This window comes from Populus euphratica, unplaced genomic scaffold (assembly GCF_000495115.2).
Source record: "Populus euphratica unplaced genomic scaffold, PopEup_1.0 scaffold16.1, whole genome shotgun sequence".
NCBI lineage: Eukaryota > Viridiplantae > Streptophyta > Magnoliopsida > Malpighiales > Salicaceae > Populus > Populus euphratica.
In genome coordinates, this window is record NW_011499882.1 from 89,052 (window position 1) to 99,874 (window position 10,823).

Here is a 10,823-nt window from a genome sequence, read left to right on the forward strand (position 1 = left end):
TTGAAGAAGGAATACGCAAGTGATGAAAGAATTCATGGCATGCAGTATTAACTTGATAAAAGAATTTGAACTGTAAAGGATAAAGGATTTTGAGTCCATAAAAGAGTACTCAGATAAATTGCTTGGAATTGTCAACAAGATAAGGATGCAACGTACAAGTTTCTCTGACTCCAGAATTGTAAAGAAAATCCTAATAATTGTACCTGAGAAATATGAAGCATCCATAACCACCTTGGAGAATACCAAAGATCTGTGCAAGATCACTTAGATATAATTATTGAATGCCTTACAAGCTCAAAAGCAACAGAGGCTTATGAGGCAAGATCAGATTGCTGAAGGAGCTTTACTAGCCAAACATCAAGACCACGACAAGGACAAAAGAAAATTCATCAAGAAATTTCAGGCTTCAATCAATGAAGCCACTGTCAGCACCAAAAATCAAGGCAAAGGAAGAAACTCAAATAGAGGCTATCCACCTTGTAAGTATTGTGGAAGAACAGGTCATCCACTATTCAAATGCTGGAAAAGGCCTGATGAAAAATTTAACAAGTGCAATCAGCATGGATATGAGGCTGTTATATGCAAAAATAAATTTCAGATGAGGGAAGCAGATGCTCAAATTGCTGAGAAAGATGATGAAGATCAGATTTTTGTGGCAACCTGTTTTTCAACCAGGAGTTCCTCAAAATGTTGGCTGATCGATAGTGGTTGTTCAAACCACATGACATATGACAAAACCCTTTTCAAAGACTTGCAGTCCACTGAAATCATAAAGGTTCGAATAGGAAATGGTGACTATATTTCAGCAAAAGAAAAAGGAACCATTTCAATTGCAACAAACTCAAGTACAAAATTTATTTCAGATGTTCTTTACGTACTTGATATTGATTAAAATTTGCTGAATATAGGTCAGCTAATAGAAAAGGGATTCAAAGTTACATTTGAAGATCATTGCTGCCTCATATATAATGTTGCTGGCCAGAAAATTTACAAGTCAAAATGAAAAGGAAAAGTTTTTCATTTTTTCCAATTGAGGAGGAGCATACAGGCTATTCCACAAATACAAGCATCACTGAAACATTTTTTCCAACTAAGGAGGAGCATACAGGCTATTCCACAAATACAAGCATCACTGAAACTTGGCACAAAAGACTTGGGCATTGTCATCTCCAGCGAATGCTGACAATGAAGAAGAATAAAGTAATAAGAGGATTGCCTGCTCTTGCTGATCAAATGCCGAATTGTCATGCTTGTCAATTTGGCAAACAAAGGAGGTTGCCGTTTCCTAAATCTTCCTGGAAGGCATCTCAAAAGTTGTAACTCATTCACACAGATGTAGCAGGAGCTCAAAGAACACCATCACTGAAAGGTAATCCCTACTACATTGTGTTCATTGATGATTTTTTAAGGATGTACTGGATTTTTTTCTTGAAGTTCAAGTCAGAGGTTGCTGGAATCTTCTAGAAATTCAAGAAGATGGTGGAAAATCAGAGTGGCTGCAAGATTCAAAGTATAAGATCAGATAATGAAAAGGAGTATACTTCAGCAACATTTAATTTATTCTATGAAAAAGCTGGAATTGAACATCAGCTCACTGCTCCTTACACTCCAGAACAGAATGGGGTTAGTGAAAAGAGAAATAGATATGTAATGGAGATGGTTAAGTGTATGTTGCATGACAAGGAGTTGTCTAAAAAATTTTGGGTAGAGGCAGCAAATATAGTAGTTTTTCTTTAAAATCGACTTCCAACCAAGTTTTTGAAAGAAAGAACACCATTCAAAGTCTGGTATGGATATAAACCTTCACTGAACTTTCTTAAAGTATTTAGCAATGTGTGTTTTGTCCACATTCCTCAGGTCAAGCGTGACAAGCTTGACAAGAAAGCACTTCCAGACATATTTGTGGGATACAACTTAATCTCTAAAGCATACAAAGTGTATCATCCACAAACAAAGAAGATATCAATTATAAGGGATGTATACTTAAATGAAGATGAGCAATGGGACTGGAAGAACCTTCAACAAAGCACTTCTTCTGAAGATCAAATAGCTCCTCAGTGGCAGAATGAACTAGAAGATGATCCTCCAGTTAGAGGCACAAGACTGTTGTCAGACAATTATCAAAGATGCAACCTTGCATTTTATAAACCTACTGGATATGAAGAGGCACTCAAAGACCTCAAATGGAAGAAGGCCATCGAGGAGGAGTTGTCAATGATTCAGAAAAACAATACCTGGACATTAGGTGACAGACCTGAAGGTAGAAAAATTATAGGAGTGGAGTGGATATATCGAACGAAGCTGAATGCAGATAACTCCATTAACAAACATAAGGTCAGGCTTGTTGTTAAAGGGTATACTAAGATTTTTGTTGTTGATTATTTTGACACGTTTGCACCTATTGCTAAACTGGACACAATCAGATTGCTGCTAGCAATCTCAGCACAGAAGGGCTGGAAAGTGTTTCAATTAGATGTAAAATCAGCCTTCTTAAATGGAGTTTTACAAGAAGAAATATGTGTGGAACAGCCTGATGGATTTGTGATTCAAGAAGTAGAGGATAAGGTCTACCTTTTGCAAAAGGCTCTCTATAGGCTGAAGCAAGCTCCTAGGGTTTGGTACAACTGGATTAATGAGCATTTGCTAAATTTAGGCTTTGTAAAAAGCTTATCCGAGGCCATTCTATATGTCAAATTGAAGGACAATGATGTTCTTATAGTGTCCTTTTATGTTGATGACCTTTTGTGACAGGAAGTAATGAATTATTGGTTGAAGAATTCAAACAAGAAATGATGAATGTGTTTGAAATGACTGATCTTGGTCTTATGACTTATTTTTTTGGAATAGAGGTCAAGCAAAGCCAGAATGAAGTTTTCATTTGCCAGAAGAAATATGCAAATGAAATATTGAAGAAATTTCAGATGGAAAAGTGCAAAGCAACCAGCACACCAATGAACTAAAAGGAAAAGCTAAGCAAGAATGATGGGGCAGATAAAGTTGATGAATGATACTTTAGAAGCATGATTGGATGCTTAATGTATCTTACAACAACAAGGTTTGATATTCTATTTTTTGTAAATCTCTTATCTCGTTTTATGCATGGTGCTAGTGAATTACATGTAAGAGCAACAAAGAGAATATTGAGGTATGTTAAAGGGACTGTCAGCTATGGAGTTAAATTTGAGAAGTGTCAAAGCTTCAATTTGTATGGATTTTCATATAGTGACTGGGCTGGTTCCCTTGATGATATGAGAAGCACTTCAGGATATTGTTTTAATCTTGGTTCTGGAGTTTTCTCTTGGTGTTCAAAGAAGCAGGAGATTGTAGCACAATCCAAGACTGAAGCAGAATTTATTGCAGCCACAGCAGCAGTAAACTAGGCTCTATGGCTTAAAAAAATCTTAAGTGATTTGTCAATGGAGAAAAGAGAACTAATAGAGATTTCAGTAGATAATCAAGCTGCTATTGCAATCTCTCATAATTCAGTATTTCATGAGAAGACTAAGCACTTCAACATCAAGCTTTATTTTTAACGCAAGCTGCAGAAAAATCGTGATATTAAGTTAATTTATTGCAAGTTTGAAGCTCAACTTGCTGACTTATTTACCAAACCACTTCCAATAAGTAGGTTTGAGTATCTAAGGAAAATGTTAGGAGTTTGCACTTCTTAGAGCAAGGAGGAGTGTTGAAGTTTGCTTCAAGATTGTTGCGGTCAAAGATCCTGTTTTTTCAGTTTATATTTTCTTGCAATAATAATAGCTCATCCTAGTCATTAGGAATTTGTTAATCTGTTAGTTTGTTAATAGATCATGGTTTTATTTTAGCTTTTTCAGTTGTAATTTACTCCTATAAATATGTATGAGATTGCTGTCAACAATTAAGCAATTTTGTTTTAATTCATTCTTAATCAAAGAGTGCAGTATCAATATTGTTTTGTCTTTTATTCTCTTGTTTTTCAAACACATTTCAAACAGCTCAAACTCCAGTAACTACAAGAAATATTTTTGTTAGATTTCTTACTAATAAAACAATGAAAAACATCCACTGTTCAAATTAAAATCTGAAAATCTTATTTACTATTTCACTATTTTTAATTCAAAGTTTTTTAAAAGTGTTTCTAAAAAAAATTTAATTTTTTATTTTAATTTTGAATTAGTATATTTTTCATGTTTTTAAATTATTTTGATATGTTAATTTTAAAAATAATTTTTTAAAAATAAAAAATATTATTAATATATTTTTTTAAATAAAAAATATTTTGAAAAACAACCATAATTATATTTTTAAAAATACTGTAAAATATGAATTGAGCTCTGTCTTGACCCTCGTCAATATAGTGCATAGGTGTAGAGATTTTCTACGACGTAGGTCCCTCGCTTCTTGTAAAAATCCAGGATGTCAATTTGCGTGTCCTTGTTTTCCAGACTAAAAATCTACTTGAACTGATGTCAATACATGAATAAGCGTCTTTACTGTTTGCGGGGACTGGAATTAAGACGAAAATTTGCGTATATTTTATTTTTAGAACACAAATTTGTGAAAATTTGCGGGGACTGAATGTTAATATATGTTTTCTTTATCTTCATCGTCTCCATCTCTTTTATTTTGAGACAATAACGAAATGATAAAGGAATTGATTATTAACAACTCTTTTTTTAAGACTACGCTTAATTATCCTCAAATAAGCTCTTTTTGAAGAGTCCCCCGTATGGTGAGCGTGGCAGCCAAAAATGAAAATAATAGGGCACATGTTGACAACTACTAAACTAACGCCCATCATTTTGGACACCGAAAGTTTTCAAGCTGGGAAAGAATTTACCCTTTGGGACAGGTACGTAAGAATAATCAATTGCGTTTTAAGAGGGGTTTACCACTGTAGTCTGCCATTCTTGATAGGAAATAAAGTGTTTGTTGTTATCACAAGAACTGCACCTATCGTGATGTTTTCCTGAAATCTCAGATTTAGAACTATATTGTTTTAGTGTCTTCTTGTTATACCCTTGTCACTTCCTTAATTTGCAGGTGCATTCTGATCGATCAATCAATCCAGCCAGCTACGTTGTAAGATTAGATGGCAGCAGCAGCAGCAGCTAGGTCAAGAGTTCCACTGGACCATTTCAGAGTGTATGTCGAACAGAGAAATTCCCATGACGTACGTGGATTAGTCTAGACAGGAACTGCCGTGTGTTGAGAGTGAAAAAGAATAGAAAGATAGAAAATGAAAGCCTATAGTTTATTGTAACATACGCTATCAACCAAAAAAATAATGCTGCGAGACAAAATCAAACAACCAGTTAATTAAACCTTTGTGTTACTGAGTTAACTAATCAAAGAATTTAAGCAACGGCGCCAGTCTGATAGCACATTAAACAATCTTTCAACCTAAAAATTTCAGCTATCAAACAACTATTTAATCTAAAAGTTTAAGCCGTGAGGGTTTTTATATTATGTCAATTATTTATATAAAAATAGTTGAATATTATGACTTTAATTGATTATTGTTAGGTGTATAGTAAATTTTTTTACTTTACTGTACAACTAACCCGATCAGGAATTGCTACCATCTACCGACTATAAACAATATTTGTGTATTCACCACAGTCACGTACTACATTTCTGTTAGGCCACATGCAACATTAGGCAAAAAGGGATTTCCAGACTAATTTCCAGTAATGAACTGATTCTCTGGACGGAAAATCGAAGACAGACAGAAATTTAAGGTGTTTGATGACTTGATCATTGAATACTTGCATTTTTCATAACCGATTGTTTCACACAATTGAGGAAAGAAGACAGTAAAAGTTCAGCCAATAGGAATTCTGTCATGCAATACATCATTCAATTCTATCGTGGAGAATGGCTTTGGCAATGAAGGCCGAAGAGTTGTAAGCTCTGAAGAAACCTGTCGCATTGTTGGCCGAAATTGGGGATCACTATACAAGCAAGAAAGTGCTAGTTTTACGACACGGGCCACACCCCCTGCAAGTTTATCTTCAGGTGGTGGGAGGCGCTGGTCTAAAACATCCTTCAAGAGCGTATTGCCACCGACTGATGGTGATGAGGAGGAGGAGGAGGCGGCCAATGACATCAGAGATGAGATGAAATTTCCTGGATGCCTTCCCAACATCACTTCCAATACCACTACTCCAAAGCTATAGACATCACATTTTTCGTCCACTTTCATTGTGTAGGCCAACTCTGCAAAAGAGACTGGTCATCCCGTGTTTTGAAAGAATTGACAGCGCCTATAAACAAACAGCCCATCGTGGAATGCGATGATGCAGGAAACGTTAATGTAGAGTAATATTTCTTTTTTTAAAAAAAAAAAAGTAGAGTAAAAAAAAACTGAATTTCAATTTTTAAATGTAATATTTCTCACTCTAAGAACTAGAAAACTATTTTTTCATTTTTTTTAATTTATACTGACTTTGAAAAACATATTTTAGATATTTTTTACAGTTTTTCCTTAAGTTTTCTAACGTTTTCTAAGATAAAGAAAAAACAGAGATGAACAATTTTACTTTTTTAATGTATATTGCACTTTTGCAATGTAAAAAATTAAAATTATATATTTTTTATATTTTTATATTTAGTTAAGGCCATAAATTTAGTTTTTATTATAAATCTAATATAAAACAAATTTTAGTTAACAATCTAATTTTTTTTCCTCGGTAACTTTTATTTGAATGAAATAAAATTAATATCCTATAATTAGATATATCATTAAATATAAAAATATTAAGATGATTGTCATAAATTATGATTTTGATTTTTTAATGAACAGTAGTTGTAATTCAGATGTCTTTATTATTTTTTATGGAAACATTTATCTTCGTTTCTCAATAAATTAATACTTTTCTAATTTTTCATTGAAAAAAACTAGAAAAGAAAAGGAAAACTGAAAATTAAAAAAAAAAAACAATTTTTTATTTTTTTGTCAGTGAAGGGACACTCAACCTCGTTAATTTTTGCACCCTTTTAATTGGTTTTAGATTAATCATCAACAGAAGTTGCCCGTTCTTGGAAATTAGTTGGGAATTTCGAAAGAAGCAGTACATAACCCAAAGGCGATGATGAAATTTAACTACATACCTGGAGCTGTGTAGCCGTAGGTGCCAGCAAATGATGTCCAATTCGTTGAGTCAGGCATTAAGAGCCTAGCCGAGCCAAAGTCAGAGACATGAGCCTCATATTCTGAATCCAAGAGAACATTGTTGCTTGAAACGTCTCGATGAATTATCGGAGGTGAGCACTCATGGTGCATGTAGGATAAAGCACTGGCCACCCCTTTGACAAGATTTAGTCTTTTAACCCAATCCATCTCTTCTGCTTGTTCCTCGTTCTTCAGTACATTCCTTAAGCTTCCCCTTTCCACAAATTCATATACCAAGAATGAGTGTTTGGCATGCGAGCAGAAACCATACAGCTTGACAATGTTTCGATGCCGTATGCCCATTAAGACATCAATCTCGCTTCTGAAAGCTCTCAAGCTGGTCTTCTCAACGTCTGGTGTTTGGTGAAATTTCTTCACAGCAAGCACTTGTTCTGTTGGAAGCACAGCTTTGTAAACTACTCCGTACCCTCCTTCACCAATGCAATGTTTGGAGTTGAATCCCTCTGTAGCCTCTATGATGTTCTCATACTTTAGTTCCCATTCAGGGCTCCATTTTGCGAAAACATCTTTGCTCTGTGCTTCATGTAACCTTTTCCTCTTCGTGCCTTGGCAAACAATAAAGAAACATCCAATGAGGACCAACAAACAGCCCAGCAGAGGAAGTACAATCAGAAGGACAACTTTGTTGCCCTTTTTATGCACAGTTTTGTTTTTTATGAGAACATCACAAGCCTCCAAACCAGTAGCATTGCCACAGAGGTTGGTGTTGTTGCGAATTGCTTCAAATGATGCCTCACGAAAAGCTTTGATATCTGGAAGGGGACCCTCTAACTTGTTATAGGACACATCCACATCTGTGAGGCCTTGCAATCTAATAAAACTGGTTGGAATGAAGCCAGATAGCATGTTATGGGAGAGGTTCAATACCTCTAGCATCAGCAGCTGTCCAAGCTCCGGTGCTATGCCTCCTGTCAGGGAATTCCAACTGAGATCAAGACTTTGAAGAGACTTTAAAAGCCCCATCTCAGAAGGAATACTCCCTGTGAATCTATTCTTGCTCACATTCAAGAATATCAGTTCTGAGCACTTGCCAAGCTGTTTAAGAATTGTTGCACTAAAATTGTTTGCAGCCAGGCCAAGCGTTTGAAGACTAGATAACGCTGTGACATCAAAGGGTATATCACCTGAAAGTTGGTTATCATTGAGTGTAAGTTCAATCAGCTTCAACTTTCCCAATTCCTTAGGAATTCTCCCAACTATTTGATTTGATGAGAGATGAAGAGCTTGAAGATGAGTTGTCTTTCCAAGCTCAACTGGTATTTCACCAGAGATTCTGTTTCCAGAGATTATCAAGTTTGTCAGACTGCGAAACTGCTGCCATTTCCATGAAAGTTCCCCGTACAATTCATTATCACTCAAATCTATATAGTTCAGATGGGGGTATATGCCAAAAGCTTCAGATATGTTTTCCCTAAGTTGGTTGTTATAAAGAAAAAGTCTTATCAGGCTAGAGCAATTTTTCAAGGTTTTTGGGATAGCTCCTGTGAAATAATTGTCAGCCGCAGAGAAATTTTGAAGTAACCCACCAAGGCACACATCTTGCGGTAGATGTCCACTAAATCTATTAGAATATATCTGTAACGAACTTAAATGTGTAAGATTGTTCAATTCTGGAGGAATGGAGCCAAAAAAATTGTTATCCTGAAGATGAAGCTTGGATAAGCTTCTTAAATTTCCTAAAGATGGAGGAATTCTACCTGTTAGATAATTAGATCCCAAGTTTGTAGCAATGAAAGATGATGTCAAGTTTCCCATAGAAGCTGGTATTGTGCCCGTGAGATGATTTCCATGCAAATTAATGTCAAAGAGAGATCTCAGGTTTCCTACTTCGGAAGGGATGGAACCAGACAGTTCATTATTGTAAAGGAAAATATATTGCAGGTTGCTCATGTTTCCTATAGAAGCTGGTATTATGCCACTGAGACTATTATTAGGCAACATAAGGTGAATGAGAGATCTGAGGTTTCCTACTTCCGCAGGAATGGGACCAGAGAATCTGTTCCTGTCAAAATAAATATATTCCAAGTTGCTCAAGTTTCCTATAGACGCAGGGATGGGACCATCCATGGAGTTGGAAAGAAGCGAAAATTTAGTAAGGCTTTTCAGTGAGCTAATTTCAGATGGAATACTTCCGGTTATTTTGTTGTATGACAAATCAAGGATAGTGAGCTTGGAGAGATTACTAATATGTGAAGGAATGGTCCCATAGAGTGAGTTTTTGCTAAGGTCAAGCTTGATCAGATTGGGAAAGGATGAGAATCTGAGATTATGAATGGTACCTGACAAACTAGAACCTGGAAGACTCAAGTTGGTGACGCTGCCAGACTTGTCGCAGCTGATTCCAAACCAGTTGCAAGGGCTGTCTCCAGCCCACGAAGACAGGAAAGACTGGCTTTGGTTGTCGAGGTTGGCTTTCCATTCTAGAAGAGCCTCTGCTTCCCTCAATCCTTCACCTTCAGCAGCAGAAGTGATGAAGGCAGCATAACAAAGCAATAAAGGTGTGAGAAAGAGCAAGATTTTGGGAGCCATATGGCCTTGGTGGTATTTCTAACAAGAATGAATATAAATTATAAAAACACTTGCGCTTAAGCTGCATTTATAGGACTGCGCGGTTACAGGAGGACAGGAAATTTCCATCAATTCTAGCTGTAAGAAAACCACTATCATACTTATCAGACCCGCACTGAGATAACCGCGTTCAAAACCCAGTTATAGGTTTGTCAGATTAATTCCAAAACAGTATCATTTAGGTTCTTTTAAATGCAATTACATTATTTCAAATAAAATAATATATAGTCTTAAAGTTAATCCAGTTGAGTTAACTAAATATATCAAATTTGATTAAGTTAATTTTTAAAATAATCTAAAATAAAATTTAAGTTAAGTTTTGAATCAATAAATTATCAAATCGACCCACCAAGGCAAGGCAGGTTTGTGATTACTACTGTTACACATTTAGGAGACGGTAGAATGTTCAATGTCCCTTAAGGAGCTGTCTCCCAATTAAAACATGCTGTTGAATATTCAGCTTCCGTAGACAGTGGTCAGCTGGCCATTCTTGACTGGAGTTGACTTCTTTTCTTCTTCTTTTTTCCCTCTTGTCTTAAAAGTCCATTTTGCTTTGTATTTTAATAAGCGAGACTAGGCAGATGAAGTGACAGTGTATTTTGTGAATGTTAGTTGCCAGTTCAGTGCTGTCATGGATCGAAGGCAGGAAATAGACTGCACTGACCCCTTCTTCTTCCGGTTTCTCTATTTTTTGTTATTTTTTATAATTATTATTTGATTTACATTTTGAGTACAGCTCTGCCTTGTTCCTCTAGGTTATGTCCAAGATTATAAATGTCACCATCTTGTGGTACTAAATATTTGTTTTAACAAGCTAATTATTTGAGTTATATAATAGTCATTGCAATTAACCATTTAATAATTTTAACACTTTTGAGCACTTTATTAAATACACCAAACATTTATAAAATTATTTCTCCTCCAGTATGATCCATACATTCAGTTGTTAAGCATCCAATTGCGTATATAAAGTAACCTTTTTGTCTATGTACTCGATGTTGTTTCCTCCAACTAGTTTTGTTCTAAGCTATGCAAATCAGGATATTTAACAAATAATTAAAAAATTAAATTTTAAAAATCA

At 35.4% G+C, this 10,823-nt stretch overlaps 1 protein-coding gene across 2 annotated transcripts; it reads right to left on the reverse strand.

The window, feature by feature from the left end:
- Nucleotides 1-5,571: 5,571 nt before the first annotated feature.
- Nucleotides 5,572-9,750, reverse strand: LOC105129521 (probable LRR receptor-like serine/threonine-protein kinase At4g08850). 2 transcript variants are annotated; one of them, XM_011031616.1, is made up of 3 exons: nt 7,093-9,750; nt 5,733-6,198; nt 5,572-5,613 (listed from the first exon to the last, which is right to left on the reverse strand). In XM_011031616.1, the coding sequence occupies exons 1-2, from the start codon at nt 9,701-9,703 to the stop codon at nt 5,804-5,806; spliced, it is 3,006 nt and encodes a 1,001-aa protein (XP_011029918.1). In that variant the 5' UTR covers nt 9,704-9,750; the 3' UTR covers nt 5,572-5,613; nt 5,733-5,803. The 2 variants fall into 2 exon arrangements, with proteins under 2 accessions (XP_011029918.1, XP_011029919.1); XM_011031617.1 differs by lacking the exon at nt 5,572-5,613 and having other exon boundaries at nt 6,086-6,245.
- Between the last annotated feature and the right edge of the window lie 1,073 nt (nt 9,751-10,823).